Source organism: Rhinoderma darwinii, chromosome 2 (genome assembly GCF_050947455.1).
Source record: "Rhinoderma darwinii isolate aRhiDar2 chromosome 2, aRhiDar2.hap1, whole genome shotgun sequence".
NCBI classification, from domain to species: Eukaryota; Metazoa; Chordata; class Amphibia; order Anura; family Rhinodermatidae; genus Rhinoderma; species Rhinoderma darwinii.
This window is the reverse complement of record NC_134688.1, coordinates 413,395,921-413,423,353: the sequence shown is the minus strand read 5'-3', so window position 1 is coordinate 413,423,353 and position 27,433 is coordinate 413,395,921. Positions and strand designations below refer to the sequence as shown.

At 42.5% G+C, this 27,433-nt stretch overlaps 1 protein-coding gene and 1 long non-coding RNA gene across 6 annotated transcripts in view; one reads left to right on the top strand and one right to left on the bottom strand.

The window, feature by feature from the left end:
* The first annotated feature begins 2,922 nt into the window (after window positions 1–2,922).
* Window positions 2,923–9,464, top strand: LOC142743447 (uncharacterized). The gene is made up of 2 exons (XR_012881565.1): window positions 2,923–3,021; window positions 9,258–9,464. It is a non-coding gene; the product is annotated as an uncharacterized LOC142743447 (long non-coding RNA).
* The window catches only part of TNFAIP1 (TNF alpha induced protein 1), a 23,889-nt gene continuing 3,388 nt past the window's right edge, over window positions 6,933–27,433 (bottom strand). For 4 of the 5 annotated variants that reach the window (XM_075854205.1, XM_075854204.1, XM_075854206.1 and 1 more), the window contains exons 2-8: window positions 20,100–20,215; window positions 19,680–20,020; window positions 18,077–18,246; window positions 12,317–12,406; window positions 10,098–10,150; window positions 8,738–8,933; window positions 6,933–7,644 (exon numbers count right to left, since the gene is read on the bottom strand). In XM_075854205.1, coding sequence (XP_075710320.1) covers window positions 7,408–7,644; window positions 8,738–8,933; window positions 10,098–10,150; window positions 12,317–12,406; window positions 18,077–18,246; window positions 19,680–19,893 — 960 coding nt within the window. In that variant the 5' untranslated portion in view covers window positions 19,894–20,020; window positions 20,100–20,215 and the 3' untranslated portion in view covers window positions 6,933–7,407. The remainder of the gene's footprint in view (window positions 7,645–8,737; window positions 8,934–10,097; window positions 10,151–12,316; window positions 12,407–18,076; window positions 18,247–19,679; window positions 20,021–20,099; window positions 20,216–27,433) is intronic. The other variant, XM_075854208.1, reaches the window with a different exon arrangement.

Sequence of the window (27,433 nt, the reverse complement as noted above, 5' to 3'; positions counted from 1 at the left end):
AGTGGAAAAATTTGGTCAATAAATTCATAGCTTGTGAAAATAATTTTTCTAATTTTAAATGTAATCTACTTGTAAAACAGATCGTAATACCACACAAAATTGTTGCTAATTAACATCACCCCTATGTCTACTTTATGTTGGCATAGTTTTTTGAACATTATTTTATTTTTCTAGGACGTTACGAGGCTTAGAACTTTAGCAGCAATTTCTCACATTTTCAAGAAAATTTCAAAAGGCTATTTCATCAAGGACCAGTTAAGTTCTGAGGTGGCTTTGAGGGCCTTATGTACTAGATAGACCCCATAAATCACCCCATTTTAAAAACTGCACCCCTCAAAGTATTCAAAACAGCATTCAGAAAGTTTCTTAAACCTTTAGGCGTTTCACAGGAATTAAAGCATAGAGGTGAAATTTAGAAATTTCATTATTTTTTTGCCGAAATTCATTTGTAATACATTTTTTTTACAGAAGGTTTTACCAGAGAAACGCAACTCAATATTTATTGCCCAGATTCTGCAGTTTTTAGAAATATCCCACATGAGACTCTAGTGTGGTAATGGATTGAAGCACCGGCCTAAGAAGCACCTAGTGGATTTTGGGGTCTCCTTTTTTTAGAATATATTTTAGGCACCATGTCAGGTTTGAAGTGTAGTGCCAAAACAGTGGAATCTCCCCAAAAGTGGTTTTGGAAACTACACACCTCAAGGAATTTATCTAGGGGTATAGTTAGCATCTTGACCCCACAGGTCTTTTGCTATATTTATTGGAATATGTCTGTGAAAATAAAAATCTACTTTTTTTCTGAAAAAATATTTTAAAAAAAATGTCATTTTTACAAGGAATAAAGAATAAAAAGCACCCCAAAACTTGTAAGCTATTTCTCACGATTACAGCAATACCCCATATGTGGTAATAAACTGCTGTTTAGACCCACGGCAGAGCTCAGAAGGGAAGGAGCGCCATTTGGCTTTTGGAGCGCAGATTTAGCTTGGTAGTAGTTCTGTTTGGGGTTTTGCTGGTATTTCAGTTTCGCACTGATAAATGGCGCCCGATCTTATCCGCTTTTGGACACTCTGCACAATTTCTGTCGCTATATTCTGAGCGCCAGAACTTTTTTTTTTTTCTCAAACAGAGCCGTGCGAGGGCTTATTTGTTACGTTAAAAATCTGTAGTTTTCATTGGTACCATTTTAGGGTACATGTGATTTTGTTGATCTCTTTTTATTCGATTATTGTGGCAAAGTGACAAGAAAAAACATACATTTTGACAATGTTTTTGTCCTTTTTTTTTTTTACAGTGCTCACCGTGAGCTATAAATTACATTTTATTTTATTCTGCAGGTCGGTATGATTACGGCGATACCATATGTATAAAGTTTTTTTATGTTTTGTGGCGTTTGCGCAATAAAATCACTTTTCTATAAAATTATTTCTTTTTTGTGTCACCATATTCTGAAAGCCATCATTTTTTTATTTTTCAGTCAAAAAAGCTGTGTAAGGGCTTGTTTTTTGGGGGACGGGTTGTAGTTTTTATTGGTAATATTTTGGGGTACATGCCCATTTTTGATCACTTTTTATTCTATATTTTGGGAGGGGTGATGACCAAAACAAATAGTGATGCTAGTATTGTTTTTTTCATTATTTTTTGCGGTGTTCACCGTGCAAGAAAAATAATATTATAGTTTTATAGTTAGGGTCGTTAGGAACGCGGTGATACCAAATATGTGTACTTTAACGTTTTATTTTTTTTCCTATAATAAAAGACTTATTATAGGAAAAAAAGCATTTTTTGTTTTTGTAACTTATAACTTTTATAAAACATTTTTATAACTTTTTTTTTTTTTACTTGAAGACCTGCAGCACTGATAGCTGCTATAATACATTACACTACCTAGGTAGCGTAACGTATTATAAACGGTCAGTGTGACGTTGACAGTCACACTGACAGGAAGCCTATGAGGACCAGCTGGTCCTCATAGGCTTCCGTGAATGGCAGACCGGAGGCCGTTGTTTGGCCTCCGGTTTTGCCATGCAACCGACGGCAGCACCCGCAATCGGTCCTCGGGAAAGTGTTGTAGAAACAAACTTTCCAGTTTGTTGCTACAACAAACTTTCCCTGCGATAACATGATCGGGACCTGAACGAATCAGGTCTCCGGGACCAGAAGCAGGGGTTAACAGCGCGATCCGGGTGTTAGCACTACTTTGAGACACCCGCATCGCGCTTAACACCCACTGTGAATTCACATCAGCGCTGCACAGAGCCCAGCAAGCGTAGACGTGAATTTACTGCAGGCGGCCAGGAAGCAGTTAATAACGGTGATCATATTCTCTGTAGCCGAACCAATCGGTTCGGCTGACAGTGAGCAGGTTGCTGGGGAGCCGGGGACACTGACACAGCCGGCGTCCGAGCGCTTTTCACAGCGCTATGCCGGCTGGAACAGAGATCTGTATATTCACGCCCTGGCAGCACGGGGTATGTGCGAAAAGGACGTGAATCTACAGATTGAAAGGGTTAAATGGCACTAATTAATTTAATGGGATCTCATGACAACACTTTTAAAGGGAGTTTGTCATGAGATTTTACATCAAACGACTGACACTGCTAGGTAGGCATCAGATTCCTGAACCAGAAGTGTCCGGCATCCAGCACTCCAACAACCTCCTATCCCCTCTGCAGTAGATTGACGGCGAAGACAAGCAGAGCCATAAATCAACTGCATAGGGGGGGGTTGGAGCGCTAGATGCCGGACACTTCCTGGTTCAGTGGACACGGCGCGCAGCCAAAAAAATATTTACTTTTCAAGCTGATGCAAGCAGTAACCAGCAGTGGTAAGCGGATTACCCAATAGCCACCTAGTAGCGTCAGCAGGTAGGCAGTGCCAAATCTTCTGACATATGCTTTCTTTACTGATTAAAGGGAGTCTAACAGGGTTTCTCAGCACAGCTTCCTTGGAACCAGTCACTAACAATAGAGATGGCAAACTCAGCTCAACTTGTTTCTACACAAAGCTTCTTTGGAGGTAAAAGCAGAAGGGGATAAGGGCAGTGTGTGTTCATTAAATGTTTACATCGATGAAAAACTAAAGATAATGTTTTAGAAGTATGAAAGGGTTAATATATAAAAACATATTGATGATGGAGGTGCAAGGTACTATATACAGCAATGTCTTGATTAGCTTAAAGGGGTTATTAACCTACCGGACAACTTATGACCTATCCACCAGATAGGTCATCAGTGTATGTTCGGTGCGGGTCCGATACCCGGACCCCGCACCGATCAGCTGCTCTGGCTGTCTCCGGACGTCCATGGCCGTAGCAGATGACTTCAGCAACGGAATAGCGGCCGAGCTGCAACACTGGTCCTATTCAAGTGAATAGGAGCAGAGCTGCAGCACGACCGCTATGCAGTGTACAGAGCCAATTGCCTCCAACTCCGTATACTGTGCAATGACATCCGGTGCCTGCAAGCAGCCGAAGCAGCGGATCGGTGCGTGGTCCAGGTGTCGGAACCGCACCGAACATACACTGATGACCTATCCTGTGGTCCGGTAGTGAAAAAACCCTTTAAAAGGCTATGTACCATTGTAAGCTTATATATATTCGAAAGCGATTTTGAGTTGATTTTTATTTATTTTGTTTAGTTTTTCCGATACATCTTCTATGTATCGTTCGCCATGAGCCGAATCCCTCAGTTCAGCTAACACACAGGATCACAATTACATCTAACTTGATGAACTTGTTGTGATCGATATTATCATGGTCCTGTATGTTAGACACACACAGGTCCCGCTCTCAGCTGAGCAGCTCAGGGCAAATGATAGTTTCTATGAATAGAGGATACATAGAAGCAGTTTAGAATCACATAAAACATTGATAGGAAAAAAACAGCTTTTAAAACGTGTACGTAGCCTTTTAACTGCTCATCTTTCTACTTCGCCTTTTTAAGGCAATCCCGGTGAGACCAGCTCTCCGAAAAACAATGTTTACTATCCATGCTTAACCCCTTAATGACCAGCCTATTTTAAACCACAACGACAAAGCCATTTTTTACGTTTTTTCCATAGTCGCATTCCAAGAACTATAACTTTTTTATTTTTGCGTCGACATAGCTGTATAAGGTCTAGTTTTTTGTGGGGACAATTAATTTTTTTAAATAGCACCATTTTGGGGCACATATAATTTATTGATCGTTTATTAAATTTTTGGGGGGTAATGGAAAAAAAAAATGTTGCTACTCTTTTTTTGCGTCTTAGATTTACGCCGTTTACAGTGTAGTATAAATAACATAATAAACTTTATTCAGTGGGTCATTACGATTGTGGCGATACCAAAATTTATATAGATTTTGTATGTCTTACTACTTTTACACAGTAAAAACACACTCTTCTTTTCAAAATTATTGTTTTTGTGTTGCCATGTTTTAAGAGCCATAATTTTTTTATTTTTATGCCGATGCAGCTGAATCAGGGCTTGTTTTTTGCGGGACGACGTCTTGTTTTTATTGGTGTCATTTTGGAGTACATGGAACTTTATCACATTTTTTTGAAGGCAGGATGAACAGAAAATAGCAATTCTGGCAGTTTTTTTTATTTTTTACGGAATTCACCGTGCGGGTTAAATAACGTAATAGCTTTATAGGTGGGGTCGTTACGGACACGGTGATACCAAATATATGTAATTTTTTTTTTTTTTTTTCAAATGAAAGTATTTTATAAAGGGAAAAAGTGGGTTTTTTATTTGGGATTTGTAGGGGACATCACTATGCGACTTCTGATCGCTTTTATAATACACTGCAATACTTCGGTGTAAAACGGACATGCACCTCTTAGGTCATAACTCAGGCATTGCCTAGCACGCATCCACTACAGGCAGACCTGGGGGCCTTTGTTAGGCCCTCGGCACCTTGCGATTGCAGGGTGCCGGTGGGATGACAGAGGGAGCACGCTCCCTCCAAAACCACTTGGATGCGGCTATTGAGCACCGCATCTAAGGGGTTAAACGGGTGAGAACGATGTGGATATCAACCCCGCCCATTAGAGCAGGTGCCCGGCTGCCTTTAGACCGCACGACACCCACTTTAGCTGTCACAGGACACCCGTGGCAGGCTTATGTCACAGCGCCGTGAAAAGGCGGCGCTCTGGCATAAGTACCCTTAACGGCCGCTGTGAAAAGGTGTATTGGCGGTCGGAAAGGGGTTAAAGACTATGTCCACCTTTATAAACTTCAAAACAGATTTTACACATTCTTGATGAACTCCTTATGGCTAACAGCTAAAAATGAAAGTCTGTTATAGAAAAAAAGGTTTGTTGTCTGTAAGGAATACTTCACTATCGAAAATGTAACCAGGGATAAGATCCATTCAGCAAAAACTTAAATTTTAAAGACGTTTTTAAAATATATTTGTTAAAAAAACAGAAGATCAGCATTGTGCCAATACCACAATCTATTACTACAATAAGTCCCAATACATCATGTAGTCTTAGAATAATTCTGTGCTCCTTAGAAGGTCGACCACATTTAACCTTAGGTAGCATATTAAACTGCGAAATCTGAACTGTTCCGTCTTACTACACATTGGGGATAACCGATAACCTACTATGTCTGGGTCTAGAAAATGTCGAACATTGCACCAAATTGTGACGCAAATTGTGTTAAAAGTGTTCATAAAAAGGGCGTGGCCTAGTGGGAAAGGGACATGGTTTTACGAAAAAAGGGAAGAAAACTAAATGAACCAATGTGTGCCAGGAAACTGGCACAAAATTGTGGCGCAAAGTAAGTCCAATCAAAAGTAGTATAAGGAAGAGAAAATTATATAACAGGTCAAGCAGGATGCACCAGTGATAAATTTGGCGCATTTTGTGCCTGCCTGGTCTAAGTTTACGCTGTATAACTATTAGACAGCATTAGCATATGTGGGCCAATGTCTTCAACCCAAAAAGGACTTCATCATCCAACCGACGGTGCCATCAACCTCAGGACTCCATCACATGCCAGTGCTGCTTTCAAAGTCCTAATAAACATATTTAATTTTTTTTTTAAAACATAATTATTTGTCTAAAGTCGCACTAACTGTACATTACCCATTTAAAGAGTACGCTAAAATACAAATGAAAACTTAAACCGCAAAAAGGTCAACTGCTTGCACATAAATAAGTGGCATCTTGTCCGTCCGTGTGATCTGGCACACTTTCATGGGGACCCATAGAAAACAAAGAGCTTTCTCAATGATCTCCAACTTCTAAAGTCATTAATAATGCAGTCATTCTGAATTGATTCGTAAACCCTTCGTTCTCCATAACATGTCACCTTCTATTATGAGCAGATCATGACATGAATCTATTGTGTGCTTTGAGGCAATATCCCCGATATTGCAGATTATCTCTAGGCTCTACGAACTAATGGCTCCTATATATTAGTGATTTCTGCAGTTCACTGTAAAACATAAGTCTTATCTAATGCAAGCGCACAGAACAACTGCTAATTGCCTGCTCAGGTGAATTAACGTGAATCAAGTCATGTTTGAACAATAAACAGTGACCTGTCTTGACTCTGGGAAGGGATATTGGTAAGAGAAGAGTGCCATCTGTGATCTTAACTATTACAAGTAATTACCTATGGTCAATGCTTACGTGTTCTTCACTGTGCGTAGTCAGGCTGCTTTTCAGCTTTGCACTATTAGGACACAGCTATGATCAATGTCTTCCAATTAACTGCATTGTCAATAGAAAATCTGGGTAGTCTGAAATGCACACCCTGTCTTATCAGAGACTCAGGCTGCTGTGCTCTACCTCCACCATGCTTTAAACTGCAGCTTGTCTTTTTCAGATTAGCCAAAGCACAACACACAAGGCCACCACAAGCTGTTTTTTTTTCAAAGAATTAAACCACCAATGAGAAAATTACTATCATGTAAGTGCCCCTCAGTAAGCGGTTATACTTGAGTTCTACTTTAATTTCAGACACTGATGGGTATTTTTCAGTGACAAAGATTCACCCTTACGGAATATAAGTGTTCTGCTGGGGTTGAACACTGGGAAGCAAAGATATTTTAAGACATTTCAGTACTAAGACGATCAGTGTATGTGTCACTAAAAGCATTAGAGTCACCCCATTCCATGTCACGGGATAAAGAAAAGACCTATAGTGGATAATAAATAGGTTTTACAGAATGAAGCTCCCTAGTAAGACACACTTGTCTTCTATATTAATTATTGTTATAATGGAATCCGCTCCAATCACCAAAATGTAAAGTCATCCATTCATGCAGTTACACTGGATGGATGAGGACTTCATGCATACGAGTCTTTGATGTTTTGAACTGGTGATTAGATTTCTCCTAGAAAAAGACTTTGGTCTATAAAAGTCACTAGGCAAAGAGAACTTTGCATTCCATCTATAATGTAGAGTCAGTCCCTGTATGCTGACTGGTGCCCCAGCTGTCTGTCATCATATGTGCTGTATCTCTTCACATGAATACGACGTACGCGGTCTCGGAGCTCAAAACAGTCATCGTCTTCACTGTGAGACGCTTGGCTGCGTGTGCGGCTTGTGGCTTCCAGTAGAGAGTTATCAGGGACTCGCGGGGTCTCATAGAGAAGGACATTCAGGGTTTCTTCATAGATCCGTGCCTCAGGAAATTCAACCTGATCAGTGGGAAAGAAGCACATTGTTAGGATACAGAAATCCAGGGGAAAACTATATATAATAGAAGACAGTCTATGCTTTTAAGCCTATTAAGGGTCTATTAACCCGTTAGTGACCGGCCCATAGCGTTTTTACGTCGGTCACTAAAGGGCCTTATTCCGATGCCATAGACTTTTTACGTCGCGGCATCGGAATAAGTAAACAGAGCAGGGAGCTGTCAAATCTCCCTGCTCTCAGCTGCCAGAGGCAGCTGGGGGCGTCCCTGCTCTGCCGGGTGAGATCGATATTAGTATCGATCTCACCCGTTTAACCCCTAAGATGCGGTGCTCAATAGCGAGCACCGCATCTGAGTGGTTTTGGAGAGAGGGAGGGAGCTCCCTCTCTCTCCCACCGACACCCGGCGATACGATCTCCGAGTGTCAGTGTCTCCGATGGCAGCCGGGGGCCTAATAAAGGCCCCCAGGTCTGCCTGGAGCGAATGCCTGCTAGATCATGCCGGAGGCATGACCTAGCAGATGCCTGTCCGTTTTAAACGGACAGGCAGTAATACACTACAGAAGTATTGCAGTGTATTATAATAGTGATCGGAGAATCGCATAGTGAAGTCCCCTAGTGGGACTAGTAAAAAAGTTTAATAAAAGTTAATTAAAAAAAAAAAAGTGAAAAAATAAAAAACCCACTTTTTCCCCTTACAAAATGCTATAGTATTAAAAAACCAAAATAAAGTTAAAAAGTTCCGCATATTTGGTATCGCCGCGTCCGTAACGACCCCCACTATAAAGCTATTACATTACTTAACCCGCACGGTGAACGCCGTAAAAAATTAAATAAAAAACGACGGAAAAAATGCTGTTCTGTGAATCCTGACTTTAAAAAAATGTGATTAAAAAGTCGCATCTACTCCAAAATGGTACCAATAAAAACTACAAGTCGTCCCGCAAAAAAAAAGCCCTCATACAACTGCATCGGCGAAAAAATAAAAACGTTACGGCTCTTCAAATATGGAGACACAAAAACAAATAATTTTGAAAAAAAAAAAACGTTTGGTCATTAAGGTCCAAAATAGGCTGGTCATTAAGGGGTTAAGAATACCTTAGTTTGCTTCTTTTCAGTGGCATAAACAATGGAGGTGCAGCAGACTTCTGCCAGCTTCCGTGCCTGCCCGTAGAAGGACCAGCAGCAGATTTCGTCTCCAATCACATCTTTCATAAACAAGACTCGCCCATTGAAGCGAAGGGAAAGTTTGTCAAACAGCTCAATATTTTTCAAAAGGTTGTCGTCAGAGTTGCTATAGTCGCCATATTAAAAAAATAAGGAAAAATAAAACATGACATTAATGAAGAATCACTGCCTAGAATTGTATCCAGCATTTTCACGATCAATTCACGTTTTTGCAGCAATTGTAGCCAAAACCACATTTTGTAATCGCGGGCTACCATCTGTCACTTTGTTTTGCTTTACTAAAACAAAATGAAATGTTATTCTATGATAATTATCATAAATTGGTTTGAAGTAAAAGGTCTAAAAATTGTTATCAAATAATTTTATAAATCTACTATTGCAGCAAAATATTCACTGCCCCCCAAACTCAGAATATTTCTTTATTTTTCAGCATTCCAATTCCTGAAGAACAAGAATTCGCACATTAGTGTACCCTTTAGCACTAAGATCTAAAAAGGTCTCCCACCATGCAAAAAGAGCGATGGAGGAACTCTGAGAAGAGAAGATGGAATTGTGGGAGGATCAAATATTACCTGCCCATTCCAGAAAAGAGGTCCTGTAAACTGACAAACTATATAAAGCCATATAATATAATCAATACTTTTTGCACATTCATCTTTTGATAGTTGTTTGAGCCAAATAAAGAGAAAATGTACAAAAGATATTAGAGGTTAAATCCACCAATAGAAACCCCGAAAGAAATGGTGCCACCCCACCATGAGCAAGATTGAGGCCCACATTCTTACCCCCGCCTGTATATCTATTCTATTTGTTTAGATACTGATTTAACATTAGTCCTGGATCACTGACCCTACAACCTCCAGAATTTTAGCATTTCACTCTACTGATTTGGAGTTCTGTATCAGGCAGAGCCGAACCCACAGTGATCATCTGATCAGAGGCGACTTCCTTATAAAAAAGGGTTATTCAAACAATCCATGTCCCTAAAATGAAAAATATTGGAATGCCAGTCGGATCAGGGGGCCATTCATGGCAAGTTTAATTCATGTAACCCTGTAATCCTAGGTGACAAGTTACATAAGCAGACGTGTGACTTTCCCATATTACGAGGTCATTCTATCCTAGAGCTCCTATCCAGTATTTCAAAGACCACGGCAAAAACGTTCTAATCAGTCATTAGATAAACTACTCTACCCATCAGGCTGGCTTTATCACTGCCCTATATGCAGATGTAATTTGTGGCAAAACACAATGTAAAGTGGTAACACACCTGGTGTACGAGTATTTGTTATTGCTTCTGTTATACAAGAGCTTGACCACAGGCTGTTGGGAAACACAAAGACATAACATATTAACCCGGAGACTGGCGGAGAACATGGACCATAACAAGACTAAACAAACAAGTGATGAGGAAGAACAAATATCTTCACCAGTAAGGCCTCATGCACACGACCGTAAAAACTCCCGTTATTACGGGTCGTAATCACGACCCGTAATAACGGGCTCATAGACTTCTATTGGCGACGGGTGCCTTCCCGTTTTCTCACGGGAAGGTGCCCGTTCCGTTAAAAAAGATAGAACATGTCCTATTTCTGGCCGTAATAACGGCACGGACAGTCCATAGAAGTCTATGGAGCTCTCGTAATGACGGGTGGCTACATGTGTGCACCCGTCATTACGGCAGCGTTGCTAAGCGACGTCAGTAAATAGTCACTGTCCAGGGAGCTGAAAGAGTTAACTGATCGGCAGTAACTCTTTCAGCACCCTGGACAGTGACTACCGATCAGTATAAACCTGTAAAAAATAAAAATAAAAGACGTTCATACTTACCGGCAACTTCCTGCTTCCTCCAGTCCGGTCTCCCGCCCGTTGCCTTGGTGACGCGTCCCTCTCGACATCCGGCCCGACGTCCTGGATGACGTTTCAGGCCATGTGATCGCTGCAGCCAATCACAGGTCAATCACAGGCTGCAGCGGTCACATGGACTGCCGCGTCATCCAGGGATGTCGGGCTGGATGTGAAGAGAGGGACGCGTCACCAAGACAACGGCCGGGTAAGTATGAATTTCTTTAACTTTTATTACAGAAAAGGCTGTCCCTTCTCTCTATCCTGCCCTGATAGAGAGAAGGGGCTGCCGATTAGTGCAGTGCTATTTTGCCGCCAAAAACGTGCTCGTAAATACGGGTGGAATACGTGTGACACCGGACCCATATTTACGAGCACGGGTTCGTAAATACTGGTGCAAAACGGGTGGAATACGTGTGACACCGAACCCGTATTTACGCCAGTATTTACGGGTGGGAAAAAATACGGTCGTGTGCATGAGGCCTTACAGATTTACCTTTCAGGAGCCCATAGGAACAAAATGATCTCGAGTACAATTCTGATCAACCAGACACTGGGTCCAGAAGTCCAGAGACTACAATACATCTAGACATTATAATATTAGCAGAGGTTGCCCTGATTAGGGCACACGTACATCATAGAGGGGTGATGATGCTTTCTAGGGTGGTTAGGGCAGTAGTTCTCCATGTGGTCTCCTTTTTGCAAGCACTGCCACGATGCCTAAAGTGTGAGGCAGCGGTTGTCAAAAATCAGTACTAGGGAATGTTTGGTAAAATGTTTTATTTTGCATGGAATTCACCTTTAAAAGCCAATTGCCTGGATGGCTGAATTTAGAAAAAGCTGAGGCCCCATGCACACGACCGTAAAAACTCTCCATAACTGCGGACCCATTCGGTTCTATTGGCCACGAACACCTTTCCGTATCGCTACAGATGGGTGTACGTGCCGTAGAAATGTTCCAAAAATTATGGAACATGTCCGTTCTTTTGCATTTTACAGCCAAAAATGCGGGCAGCCGTCTGTGCCCGCAATCGCGGGCCGTGATTATGGGCACGGCAGTGTGAATGGGGCCTAAGTCCAGTTCGGACTATAATAAACTCCATGCTAATGTTAACAGTTTCATAGTGTTTGCCCCTCTGGTAGATATATGTCAGAGTGATCCACAGCAATGCAATGGGGGCAATTTACAGAGAATGGGGTTTCATACGCCAGTCTTATTTAGACGCCTATTAGAGTAAGATGCGTTAAATTATTTGCATGTTGGGCTGTCTGTGTGCCACATACCAAAATCTAGTGGCAAGAGTGGTGTTAAAAGGTGGCACGCTTTTTGCGCAATCCAGGCAATCCACAAAGTTTGCAACTTTTTTCTGGCATGCCTGGATTGGCACAAATCACATAAATCTCCCCCAATGACTGAATTGGATTGTCATAGAGACCTGCCACCTACTCTGGTTCCTGGTGATCGTGTCATGGAATCCATCTCTTTGATATTTACAGATTCAGTGAAAACATTTCATTATTACACTACCCGAGTAAAATGAACTACGTAGTTCCATATCACACTCCGTCCCATGTTAAATATAGGACTGAGAAGAACACTGCATTACTACGCCTGATCTAACAATGCATCAGTGGAGTCTGCACCTTGGCAGAGGATTCAATCAGCTTCTCTTCTTCTTTCTGAGACGTGATGATGGGGATATTACATACAGCTTCATATGACTCATTCTTATCCTGAGAGAAGGAAAAATGGAGACAATTAGAAGAGGAAATCTATTCTATTATTTGCAGTCGTGTCTGTCCCACAACCCAACAATGTCCTGGACTATAAAAGAGAGTAAGAGAGTCTGCAGGAAACAGCTGCTGCTTTATAATGACATTTTCTATGGATGAAAATTCTATGGCGATCATTTCTAAAAGTTTCATGCAGTGAGGAAGATAAACTTATAATTACAGCTCTCCTAGGGATGACGGAAATAACCTGCAGGCTGCTAAAAGTTAAGTAAGGCTCTATTCACACTGAAGTGCATGTTTGGCGTACGCTCGGGGAAAGAGCTCGGCGCATATGACGAAAGTATACAGAGTCCCATTGACCTGACGTTCTCCTAAAGAGTCCTTCTGGCATATGTTGGGGTGGTATACATTATACAATGGCACGGTACCCTGTAATGGAAGTCATAAGGGACGCCTGGACCTTACAAAAGTCAGACAGGTTGAGGATCAGGGCTTTTATACAGACCATGATAATCACTATACTAGGGCTTGAACAACAAACCTATAAGAGTGGCAACATTTTCAATCATCTTTCTGTAGAAAATTCTCGCGCGCCAAGCTACTTAGGGAAACCTGGCTGGAGAAGGGGCCCCCAGTCACAGTAGTGGGCCCCCAGTAACAGCCACGAGACCACAAAAAATTGTAACAGCTAGTAACAGAAAAATATACATGAGCCATATATAGTAACATTATTGAAAACACCAGTCTCTTCTTTTAAAAGCAGTGGTAAGTTTCTTCTATCTTAACAAGGGCAGGACAGAGGGAAGAACAGTGGCCGTACAGGAGGAAAGTGGAGCAGGCAGGTCGTAACTGGAGCATCGATGAGCCACGGCACTACATCTTGTGTTAGGTGTGCTACAAAATCGCCACATCTGCACTAGGAAATCACATACATGGCAATTCCTCTCTTATTATGTGGCGTTTCAATGTAATACTTTAAAGACGAGGGTGCGTAATTCACGGTCATAGAACACACTATCTTTTGTTATTTTTTGCACAGATGACATAAAACTGATCATCAATAGGTGATGAGGTCACAACAGATTGCTGCATAAACAGGAATATTTATACAAGTATGGTTTTTCTTATTACAGTGTAACTTCAGCAATACGTAGGTTTTCCCCAAGTCCTTTGTACCTTTCCCCTTAGTTTACTTGTGCAGCTGCTTCACATTTTAACCCTTTGCTGCTGCTGCCAGTGTCACTTGACGTGGTAATATTTTTGTAATGCTTTCGATTATCCAAGCGATGAGAATGTTTTTTCATGACACATTGTACTTTAGGTTAGTAGTAAATTTGGGTCCATACATTTAGTGCTTATTTGTGAAAAATACCAAAATTTAATGAAAGTTTGGAAAAAAATTGCAGTCTTTAATATTTGATTTTCTCTGATTGTAAAACAGATCGTAATACCACACAAAATAGTTACTATATAACATTTACCACATTTCTACTTCAGATTGGCATAGTTTTTTTGAACATCCTTTTATTTTTTCAGGACGTTACAAGGCTTATAAGTTTACCATCAATATCAAACATTTTCAAGACAAGAAAATAGGCTATTAACTATTTTTTTATTTATTTTTTTAAAGACCCGTTCAGTTCTGTAGGTCAGAAACCCCCCATAAAATCACCTATCTTAAAAACTGCACCCCTCATTTCAAACAGTGTTTTGGAAGTCTCTTAACCCTTTAGGTGTTCCACAGTAATTAAAGCAATGTTGAGGTGATATTTTGCAGACATTAAATTTTAATCTTTTTATTCCTGTAACACAGCAAGTGCTAACAGAGAAACGCAATTCAATATTTATTACCCCGATTCTGCAGTTTTTAAAAATATCCCATATCTGGCCCCAGTGTGCTACTTGACTAAACCACAGGCCTCAGAAATGAAGGAGCGCCTAGTAGATTTTGTGGCCTCCATTTTATTTGGAGGTTTCCTAGGCACCACTATACGTTGTAGAGATCTTAAAATGGCCAAAACATAAGAAACACCTCCAAAAATACCCTATTTTTGAAAACACACCTCTGAAGGAATTATTCTAGGAGTACAGTGGGCATTTTGACCACTCAGGTATTTTATTACAATTGGGCAGTGAAAATGAAAAACACATTTTTTTTTCCAATAAGATATTTTACTTAAAAAAAAAAATATAATTTACATTTTTTCAACAAAAGAAAAATCCCCCCCAACATTTGTAAAGCAATTTCTCCCGAGTACGGCAATACCCCAAACGTGTCAAACTATTGTTTGGACCCACAGCAGAGCTCAGAAGGGAAGGAGCGTAATTTGGCTTTTGGAATGCAGATTTGGCTGAACTGTTTTTTGGGTGCATGTCGCATTTGCAAAGCCCCTGAGGTACCCGTACAGTGGAAACCCCTGAGAAGTAACTCCATTTGGGAAACGACACCTCTCAAGGAATTCAATAGGTGTAGAATGAGCATGTTGACTACACAGGTGTTTTCCAGAAACTACTACGCATTGGATGTTAGAGTGAAAATGGCAATTTGTTTCATAAATATGCCATTTCAGTGCCAAATATGTTGTGCCGCCATGGACAGACAGCGCTCTAACTATTATCCTGTTTTAGAAACACCCCACCTGTGGCCCTAATCTTTTGCAGGGACTTACAACAGGGCTCAGGAGAGAAAGAGTACCATACACATTTGAAGCCTTATTTGGGGAATAACCCAGCATTACCCACATGTGCAGAGGCTTGGAGATCAAATAGGAAAATCCACAAGTGACTCCATTTTTGAAAGAACATTCCTCAAGGCATTTATCAAGGGGTGTAGTGAACATTTTTACCCCAGGTTTTTTCCAAAACGAATGCGCTGCAGATGGTGCAAAGTAAAACTTGGATCTTTTTCTACAGATATGCCATTTCAGTGCCCAATATGATGTGCCCAGCTGGTGTCAATGGAGTGTGTCCTGGGTATGGCAACGCCATATATGTGGCCGTAAACTGCTGTTTGGGCACAGTGTAGCGCTCAGAAGGAAGGAATTGTTATTTAGCTTTAGGAGTACAAATTTTACGTGGTATAAATGTGGGGGCATATATAATCTGTGCGGAGTACATCAGGGCATAATAAAGTGGCAGAATAATGGGATATATAAACAATCAAATTATCCATGGAGGTTTGTAACGCTTCAAAGCAATATGCACAAGCCAGTGTCGCACTGTTAAACCGTGTCCTTTCTTATCAGGGTGCCTGGATGAAGTCACGTGTCTGCCGGAGCTGTGGCAGGAGCCCTGTTACCTGTATGTGTCCTATCAAGGATAAGGTATGATATGCTAATAAAAGCTGGGTGAGTGCTGTGCTGGTTAATTCTACTATATTTGCAGTCTTTATCTTTAGAATCTTGCACGGAGCACCACAGAACAGATTACTAACATGCCGCACCTGAATGGATGATGTTTGTTTATGGGATTTCTATAGGAGTTGTAGTGCAGATTGTGTCTTATTGTATGGCTATATCTATAGGCAGTCTATTAGGTCCTGCCTCTGACAGGGCCTAATAGACTTCTGTACACGGCAGACATGTAGACCAGTTAGACCTCCGGTTGCCATAGCGATCATCGACACCTCCGCAATCGTGTTGCCGATGGGCTACAGTCTTTAACATTAGCAGATTAGGTATGTTTATATGGACTTACACCATCGTTAGATAATGGTCTCAGTGGTTTGGGGACTAACTTTAGCTAGAGTTGTCTATGGTGGTCACAGGAGTGTCCTTCCCTAAAAAAATTGTGCACGCTCTCTCTCTCTACTTCCCCAGTCATAAGTGCGGTCCCACACTTTCTCAGCAGTCTCCACAGGTGCCCACACACACACTTCCTCAGTTGTCAGGGTAGCACTCCCACTTCCTGGGGTTGAGGAACACTTCCCTGGGACAACCGCTGGTATCTGTGCATTACATGGATGCCCCGTGATCTGCACAGTGGCTCACTGGTTGGGATCCACTATTCACTAGGGAACCTGCTCAATGAAAAGGGGTTGTCCGAAGCGGATAATCCTATTAAGAATGTCTGTATAGCAAGATCATTTTTTTGGTAGGGTTATCGTTTAACAAATGATCCAGAATACCACAGGATTAAAGACTGTCAGTATCACTCAATAACACCCCCACTTGTAGATTTTTTTTCTAGATAATGAGCGCCTCAAATGATAATTAAGCATGGTCAGATGCCAGCACAAGCTATGTGATGTAACAGGACAAGGATTAGCCATTTGCCTCATATTCCGACAATCTTCCTAAAAATGCTTTATTGCCGATATAGAGGGTGATTATTAACCTTTCTAAGCCAGTTTTCTGGCGTATAAAAGTCGCAAAAGGTGAAAATTGCAACTTTTGGGCAGTTTACGCTGCTCATGCAACTTTGAAAAAAGTTGGCGGGACTTAGCAAAGAAAAAAAAAAAAAAAAAAGAGACGGGCCACCCGCCCGCCACCCAACAAACTTACTATCATTTGAGAAATATGTTGCATCTTACTGCAGAGAACTATTTATTAAGGCATGTGAAACACCAGTCTAAGGGCTTATTCAGACGAACGTATAATACGTCCATGCAACGCGCGTGATTTTCACGCGCATCGCACGGACCTATGTTAGTCAATGGGGCCGTTCAGACTGTCCGTGAGTTTCACGCAGCGTGTGTCCGCTGCGTAAAACTCACGACATGTCCTATATTTGGCAGTTTTTCGCGCATCACGCACCCATTGAAGTCAATGGGTGCGTGAAAACCGCGCACGGCACACGGAAGCACTTCCATGTGCCGTGCGTGATGCGCGCTACAGTAGTCAAAACTATGAATGAAAACAGAAAAGCACCACATGCTTTTCTGTTTACAAACATAAAAGCATTCGAAAATCACGCAGCCACACATCATACGCAGCTGACACACGGAGCTGTTATGAAACTTTTGTGCGCACAAAACGCAGTGTTTTTTGTGCGCGCAAAACTCACACGCTTGTGTGAATCCGGCCTAAATTACATAAATGAATAAAAGAAACAGTACTTGCTTAGCCTTTCCCCCGCCGACACTCGACGGAACTCCCGGCAAATGTTTATATGGATATAACCGCTGCAGCCAGAGGGTTCAGCGCTGACTAATCGTATTTCTAGCATGGATTGTGTACATGCACATAGCACGTGACCACTGCTGCCAGAGTGTTCAGGGCGGACTAATCATACTTCTGAAATTATGCCGGAAATGCGATTCGTCAGCGCTGAGACCTCTGATTAGCTGCAGTGGTCACATGTTACGTGCATGTAAACAATTACAGGGAGTGCCACCAGAGCATCTGTGCCAGATAGCCGGAGCCAAAGATATGTAAGTGCTGCTGATATGTAAGTAGTGCTGCTTATGTTAATTTCTCATTTGCAGTCATTGGAAAAAAACAGAATCCGATAACCCCTTTAATAAATCTTCCCCATAGTGTCTATTAGTTGAGACTTACAGCAGAGAGTAAATTGCTCAGAGTCGAACTTTGTGGAAAATCAGGTTCTCTTTGGTGTCATAATGTATCATATACCTTGAAGAGCACAAGTTATCATAAAACACATCATAGAAGAAATAAACCCAAAGATCACAGGGGGGGGGGGGGGGAATGAGTAAGTGCATTTTCTCACCTGTAAAGCTGCTTGACACTTGTCTACTAAGCCCTGAATGAGGTAATATTTGGCTTCTGCCATTAATTCCCTGATCTCATGGCCGTTCTTTGGAAGAGCAATAGTGTTGTCTCTAAGATAGTTTAAAATGCTCCCGAAATGCTTCCCACAACGGTCAATGAGAATCCAGCCTGCAAAGAGAAAAGAGAGATAATGTAGACAGGAAATTAATGGCATGTCCACCTACAGTTTACATATAGTATCATTCTACATAGAAATGCCAACACATTGCACAGAGCATGCCCAGAATACTGTCCCATAGAAGTCCATGAATCCCCTCCACAGTCCAGTTTCATACGTCCATGTCGTGAATGTAAAATAAATCTCTAAACTGCTGTTCACGGAGCAAAGCAGCAGCTCAGACAAGATGGCCACCCCCATGATAATGAACATTCCCTTTAACGATATCTTGACAAGTTCTCAATACATTTTTTAGTTAAAGGAACAGTGTCATCACAAATTTATTTTTCATATGTTAAAGATGTTAGTGCTTTATTAAAAACGTTTATATTTATTTGTGTGTTTGTGTTTTACTTTTTCTTATTTTTACACTTTTTCTTCCCTATGGGGGCTGCCATTTTTTGTTCCATTTCTGTATGTGTCGATTAACGACACATACAGACATGGAATACGGCAGCCACAGTCCCATAGGGACTGCGAACGGCTCCTGTCCCATCCACTTCTGTGTACGCCGTCTGTGTGGGAACTGCGAATGCGCCGCTCCCACACAGTCCAATTTGAAATTGGCGCCGTCCGGCGCCATTTTCCTGTGGACCGGAAGTCGCGGCCGGACAGTAAGATTACTACTTCCGGTCGCGGCTTCCGGACTTGTGCACTTGCACCAGCGGCAGCAGACGGAGCGGACGGGCCGGAGGGAGCCGCGGCGGCAGGAGCAGGTAAGAGATTTCAATGTATGTTCGTGTACGTTTACTATTGTATGTTAACCTTCTACACTGTGTGTTAGCTCAAAAAATGGCGACACACAGTGTAGGAGGTTAGACCGTTCAAACCCCTCGTTTATCCCGGCACTAGCCAGGATAAAGGAGGGGGGGGGGATGCTGAGAGCTCACTAGAGCGAGGGCTTTTTACCCAATTTTGCAATGCTGCAATTTTGGGAATAGCTCCATCTAGTGAACAGCAATGGGAAATATTATAAATTAGAATCTAATTTATAATATTTCCTGACTCGTGAAAAAAATAAAAAAAATGTGAACAATGTTTAATCACCTACACACTAAATGTTTAATTAAAAAAAAAACAACATGTTTTTCTGGCAACACATTCCCTTTAAGATATTCTTTTTTTGCTCAAGAAGTTTGTCTTTGACACAAGACGATTGAGATCAGCCTGGGCCGGATACCTGCATGGAGCAGTCAAATACAGCTTTTTCCTTAGCTCAGAAATATAAACTGTGTGCTTTAATAATGTAATCCAAAAGAAAAAAAATCCATGTAGATGATGGTAAACACCGGGTTAGTACAGGGATGCTTCATTGGAGACCAGTTAACCCTGACGTAACATTCAGCTAATTTCCTCTGCATACCACGTATGAAAACAATCTCACCTTCTTTGTCAGTCAGAACCTCCATCCGGCCACTGAACATCGCCTTCAGCATAGTGTCATGCCTCGTCAGCACCTGCACTGTGGTGTAGTACAAAGATCCTCCCACATTCAGCCGCACGTATTTATTCCCAAGGCAGCCCCCTTTAAAGCTGTATGTTTTAGGTTTGGCCCCTGATGCGGGGCACATAGCCGTCAGACAAGTGTCACCGGACATCTCTCGTTGCAAATAGACAATGACTCTGCACACAGTGGGCTTCACGCGTGCCGCCGTGGTGGGAGGGCGCGAGTAGAAGACACCCCCTAGTTAGCAGGAAGGTGGAGCCTGCTAACTATCCGAATCTCTGGAAAGAAAAAGTAACAAAAATTACAAAGGGGAGACCATCACAATGAAAACTTGTGTAACATTTCAAGAGTACTTACCATCAGTCATTTGTGTCGGCACTAGTTTTCACGTATCCCCTCTATGATACAGTATTAGAATGATGGGAGCCACAGTATACAGGAAATAATCCTACAGTACGCTGCAAACACCTCACCTACAAACAAAGTTGAAAGCTGTATCCAGATCAATGAAGTCCATCATGGGAACTAGTACTACAAAATAAAAATGGGATTTATGCAAATAAAGCTTAAAAAGCAGGGCTGGACAAAGGCAGGTCAACTTGCCTTGGTGATCAGGTTTTGCCAGGGAAAGGGTGCTGCGTCTACTGGAGGAAGTAGGGAAGGCCGCCTGCTGCGACTACCGGGGGGGGGGGGGAGTGGGGAAGGCCGCCTGCTGCGACTACCGGGGGGGGGAAGTGGGGGAAGGCCGCCTGCTGCGACTACCGGGGGGGGAAGTGGGGAAGGCCGCCTGCTGCGACTACCGGGGGGGGGGGGAGTGGGGAAGGCCGCCTGCTGCGACTACCGGGGGGGGAAGTGGGGAAGGCCGCCTGCTGCGACTACCGGGGGAAGTGGGGAAGGTCGCCGGCTGCGACTACCGGGGGAAGGTCGCCGGCTGCGACTACCGGGGGAAGGTCGCCGGCTGCGACTACCGGGGGAAGGTCGCCGGCTGCGACTACCGGGGGAAGGTCGCCGGCTGCGACTACCGGGGGAAGGTCGCCTGCTGCGACTACCGGGGGAAGGTCGCCTGCTGTCATAGGGACATATCAGACGTTTGGATCAATTGGGGTCCGGGTGCTATAACCAGACCGTCGCTGAAACCAAGGTGCAGAAGTGACATCCCTGCAACTTAGGCTGTGACCGTTCAGCCATTTTCAGCCTAATGTGGAGCGCAGATAACAGCCGATGGTGCAGGGGGCTTAGCTGAGCGCTAACACCTTAGTTTCAGTGATGATAAAGAAGAAATGGAGACAGCACTACCAAATTTTCAAAGTGAAGATCCTTTTATTCCACGGTGCAACGTTTCAGCTCAATACGAGCCTTTCTCAAGCATTGAGCTGAAACGTTGCACCGTGGAATAAAAGGATCTTCACTTTGAAAATTTGGTAGTGCTGTCTCCATTTCTTCTTTATCTTGACTGAGGGGTTACTCGGACTGTGACCCAGGAGACGTGCACCCTCTTGAAAATATTTATCCTGTGCTGCTGATCTATACATATCTATTGCTTAGTTTCAGTGATGGTGGGGGTCGTTGCTCCCAGACCCCCACCGATCCAAACTTCTAAAGCGTCTCCATGTCATCAAAATTTTGATGAAAGTAAAGTTACTCTTTAAAGGGTTTGTATAATTAAAGAGGCTCTGTCACCAGATTTTGCAGCCCCTATCTGCTATTGCAGCAGATCGGCGCTGCAATGTAGATTACAGTAACGTTTTTATTTTTAAAAAACGAGCATTTTTGGCCAAGTTATGACCATTTTCGTATTTATGCAAATGAGGCTTGCAAAAGTACAACTGGGCGTGTTGAAAAGTAAAAGTACAACTGGGCGTGTATTATGTGCGTACATCGGGGCGTGTTTACTACTTTTACTAGCTGGGCGTTCTGATGAGAAGTATCATCCACTTCTCTTCACAACGCCCAGTTTCTGGCAGTGCAGACACAGCGTGTTCTCCAGAGATCACGCTGTGACGTCACTCACAGGTCCTCCTGCATCGTGTCAGACGAGCGAGGACACATCGGCACCAGAGGCTTCAGTTGATTCTGCAGCAGCATCGGCATTTGCAGGTAAATCGATGTAGCTACTTACCTGCAAACGCTAATGCTGCTGCAGAATCAACTGTAGCCTCTGGTGCCGACACGATGCAGGACCTGTGAGTGACGTCACAGATCTGCACTGCCAGAAGCTGGGCGTTCTGAAGAGAAGTGGATGATACTTCTCATCAGAACGCCCAGCTAGTAAAAGTAGTAAACACGCCCCGATGTACGCACATAATACACGCCCAGTTGCACTTTTACTTTTCAACACGCCCAGTTGTACTTTTGCAAGCCTCATTTGCATAAATACGAAAATGGTCATAACTTGGCCAAAAATGCTCGTTTTTTTTAAAATAAAAACGTTACTGTAATCTACATTGCAGCGCTGATCTGCTGCAATAGCAGATAGGGGTTGCAAAATCTGGTGACAGAGCCTCTTTAAGCATCCCTGTACTAACCCGGTGTTTACCATCATCTTTTTCTTTTGGATTACATTATTAAAGCATACAGTTTATATTTCAGAGCGAAGGAAAAATAAAAAACTAAGACTGCAGAGTTGTATTTGATGCTCCATGCAGGTATCCGGCCCAGGCTGATCTCAACCGTCGTGTGTCAAAGACAAACTTCTTGAGAAAACAAGAATATCTTAACCAAAAAATGTATTGAGAACTTGTCAAGATATCATTAAAGGGAATGTATCCGCTATAAACAATTTTACTAGATAATGAAACATTTTTTTTTTCTCCTCTGAATTATTTTTTTGCATGTAGATTAGTTGAATTCTATTTTCTGTACATTATCATGGGGGCGGCCATCTTGCCTGAGATGCTGCTTTGCTCCGTGAACAGTAGTTTCGAGATTTATTTTACATTCACCACATGGACATACTGAGGCATGTCTGGTACTGCAGCTCAACCCCATTTAGGTGCAAAAACCCTACTCTAAGACAACCCGAAGTCTAAAGTTTCTAAATACATAGGACAGAAAGCTGGTCTGAGCACTTTACTACTTTTCTAGATATGTCTGGTGTCTTTACCATGTAACACACTCCTGTCTGTCAAGTCTCTGCACGACAGCCCAATAGAAAAACAGCAATATCACTGGCTTTCACGGGGACCTCATTTCCTTTCATCGCCTGTGGGACGGACCTTGTGCTAAAATTAAGCCCTGGAAATCACAGATCAGATTGTCCGTCATCCTGTTTCCAACAATTTTATATGAATGCTAAAGAGGATACTACACAAATGAACCAAGGATTAGAGAAGGTCCACAAGAGCAGCCAGGCTAGCTGGACAGAACGTGAACAACTACAATCAGTTGCAAGAAAAAGTAAGTGAACCCTTTGTAACTACTTGGATTTCTGCATTGATGACTAATAAAATATGGTCTCATTGTCTATAATTGTGACACTAACTAATATCACACATACAGTTGTACGGTTTATGTCTTTTATTGAGCACATTGAGTAAATATCCACAGTGCAAGGAGAAAAAGTAAGTGAACCTGTGCGTTAATGACTTCTCCAAGAGCTAATTGGCAAAAGTTATTTCTATAAGGGCTTATTCAGACGAACGGGATATAAGTCCGTGCAACACGCGTGATTTTCACACGTGTCACATGGACCTATATTAGCCTATGGGGCAGTGCAGACAGTTGCGTGATTTTTCCGCAGTGTGAGTCCACAGGAAAAAAGTCACGACATGTCCGTTCTTTGGGCGTATTTCATGCATCACGCACCCATTAAGGTCAATGGGTGCGTGAAAATCACGCGCACCACACGGAAGCACTTCCGTGGGACGAGCGTGATTTGCGCAACAGCTGTCAAACTATGAATGTAAACAGAAAAGAACCACGTGCTTTTCTGTTTACAAACATCCAAACGGAGTGTCATAATGATGGCAGCTGCGCGAAAAGCACGCAGCCGCGCATCATACGGGGCTGACACACGGAGCTGTTAAGTGCCTTTTGCGCGCGCAATACGCCGCGTCTTTTGGGCGCTCAAACGCACGAGCTCGTGTGAATCCAACCTTAAAGGAACAGTGTCACCAACATTTTTTTTTTTATATCAGTTTTATGTTAGGGTTTTATTAAAAACGTTTATATTTATTTGTGTGTTACTTTTTTCTAGTTTTACACTTTTTCTACCCTATGGGGGCTGCCATTTTTTTTTCCATTTCTGTATGTGTCGATTAACGACACATACAGACATGGAATACGGCAGCTCCAGTCCCATAGGGACTGCGAACAGGGCCCGTTCCATCCACTTTGGTGTACGCCGTGTGTGTGGGAACAGCGCATGCGCCGTTCCCACACAGTCCGATTTGAAATGCGCGCCGTCCGGCGCCATTTTCCTGTGTACCGGAAGTCGCAGCCGGGCAGTAAGATTACTACTTCCGGTCGCGGCTTCCGGACTTGTGCACATGGAGCAGCGGCAGCAGACGGACCGGAGGCGACTGGAGCAGGTAAGTGATTTCTATGTATGTTCGTGTTTCAGTGTGTTTTACTAGTGTATGTAAACCTTCTACACTGTGTGTTAGCTCAAAAAATGGCAACACACAGTGTAGGAGGTTAGACCGTTCAATCCCCTCGTTTCTCCCGGATAAAGGAGGGGGGGATTCTGAGAGCTCACTAGAGCGAGGGATTTTTTCCCAATTTTGCAGCATAAAGCAAGGTGGTTGCTTTACCACATGCAATGCTGCAATTTTGGGAATTGCTCCATCTAGTGACCAGTGCTGGGAAATATTATAAATTGAATCCAATTTATAATATTTCCTGACTCGTGAAAAAAATAAAAAAAATTAGAACAATGTTTAGTCACCTATACACTAACTGTTTAACTAAAAAAAAAAAAAAACAACATGTTTTGCTGGCAACACATTCCCTTTAACCGCTTCCCGACCGCCCACTGTATATTCACGTCGGCATTTGCTGGGCTCTGTGCAGTGCCGACGTGAATTCACGGTGGGTGTTAAAAGCGCGATCCGGGTGTCTCAGAGTAGCGCTGACACCCGGATCGCGCTGTTATCACCTGCCTCTGGTCCCGGAGATATGATCGGGACCTGATTAGTTCAGGTCCCGGTCATGTGATCGCAGGGAAAGTGTGTTGTAGCAACAAACTGGAAAGTTTGTTGCTATAACAAACTGGAAAGTTTGTTGCTACAACAAACTTTCCCGGGGACCGATTGCTGGTGCTGCAGTCGGTTACAAGGCAGAACCGGGGGCCATACAACAGCCCCCGGGTCTGCCGTGCACAGCAGCCTATGAGAACCAGCCGGATGCTGTATATAATACGTTACACTACCTAGGTAGTGTAATGTATTATAGCAGCGATCAGTGCTGCCAGGCTTCAAGTAAAACAAGTAAAAAATAAAAGTAATAAAAAAGTTTTATATAAGTGTAAAAACAAGTTATAAAAAAAAAAAGAATGCTTTTTTTCCTATAATAAGTCTTTTATTATAGGAAAAAAAATGAAAATTTTAAAAAAAGTACACATACTTGGTATCACCGCGTTCGTAAAGACCCCAACTATAAAACTGTAATATTATTTTCCCGCACGGTGAACACCGCAAAAAAAATAAATAAAAAACAGTCAGAATCACTTTTTTTTGGTCATCAACCCTCCCAAAATATAGAATAAAAAGTGATCAAAAAGTCGCATGTACCCCAAAATAGTACCAATAAAAACTACAACCCGTCCCGCAAAAAACAAGCCCTTACACCGCTTTTTTGACGGAAAAATAAAAACGTTATGGCTCTCAGAATATGGTGACACAGAAAATAAATTATTTTATCAATGTGATTTTATTGCGCAATCGCCACAAAACATAAAAAACCTATATACATATGGTATCGCCGTAATCGTACCGACCCGCAGAATAAAGTAAAATGTCATTTATACCGCACGGTGAATACTGTAAAAAAAAAAAATACAAAAAAACATTGTCAGAATTTATGTTTCTTTGTCACTTTGCTTCCAAAAAAATCTAATAAAAAGTGATTAAAAAAAAAAAATCACATGTACCCTAAAATGGTACCAATGAAAAGTACAGATTGTCCTGCAACAAATAAGCCCTCACACGGCTCCGTTGGAGAAAAAATAAAAAAGTTCTGGCTCTCAGAATATGGCGATGCAAAATGTGCAGAGTGTTCCAAAAGCGGATAAGATCGGGCGCCATTTATCAGTGCGACACTGGCCACATATCTGCGGATTATTATTTATTTACACCATTATTATACCCTCTTATTATGTCCTGATGTTCTCCGCACAGCTTACATATGCCCCCACATCATAACTGAAATACCAGCAAAACCCCAAACAGAACAGTTAGGCTATGTTCACACGGAGTATTTTGGGGGAGGAATATCTGCCTCAAAATTCCGTTTGGAACTTTGAGGCAGATATTCCTCTCCCTGCACGCCGATTTTCGCGGCAATTATCGCGACGTTTTTCGCCCGCGGCCATTGAGCGCCGCGGGCATAAAAAAGCGAGAAATACGCTTTCTCCTGCCTCCCATTGAAGTCCATGGGAGGTCGGAGGCGGAAGCGCCCGAAGATAGGGCATGTCGCTTCTTTTTCCCGCGAGGCAGTTTTACTGCTCGCGGGAAAAAGATGCCGACGCCTCCCATTGAAATCAATGGGAGGCGTTCTCGGGCCGTTTCTGCCGAGTTTTGCGACGCGGTTTCCGCGTCAAAAAACTCGGCAAAATACCCCGTGTGAACATAGCCTTACCAAGCAAAATCTGCGCTCCAAAAGCCAAATGGCGTTCCCTCCCTTCTGAGCCCCACAGCATGCCCAAACACCAGCTTACGTCCACATATATGACATTTTATATCCGGGAGAACCCGCTCAACATTGTATGAGGTATTTGTCTTCAGTGGCACAAACTGGGCACAATATATTGCACCATCCGCTGCGCATTAACGCCTTGGCGCACCACAACTTAATAGCATGTCGTGGTGCGAGGGGTTATTTATGGAGCGGGCTCATGCGCTGTGCACGCTCCATATTCTGCAGGTGTCCGCTGTGTATTACAGCTGACACCCGGGACTAACAGACAGGAACAGTGATCGCGCTGTTACAGGAGCCTGTAAAATGACATTATACTGCAATACATTAGTATTGCAGTGTATTGTACCAGCAACCTAATGATCGCTCGTTCCAGTCCCCTAAAGGGACTTTTGGGAGGTTTCCACTGTTTTGGTACCTCAGGGGCTTTGCATATGCGACATGACACCCGAAAACCATTCCAGCTAAATTTGAGCTCCAAAAGCCAAATATTGTTCCTTCCCTCCTGAGTCCAAACAGCAGTTTATTACCACATATGGCGTATTGCTGTAATCAGGACAAATTGCTTTACAAATTTTGGGGTAATTTTTCTCCTTTATTCATTGTAAAAATTAAACATTTCTATGTTTTTTCAGAAAAAAGTAGATTTTCATTTTCACGGCCAAATTCCACTAAATTCAGCAAAAAAAACTGTGGGGTCAAAATGCTAACTATACCCCTAGAACAATTCCTTGAGGGGTGTAGTCTTCAAAATGGGGTCAGTTTTGGGGGGATTCCACGGTTTTGCTTACTCCAGGGCGTTGCAAACGCGACATGGAACTGAAAACCAATCCAGCAAA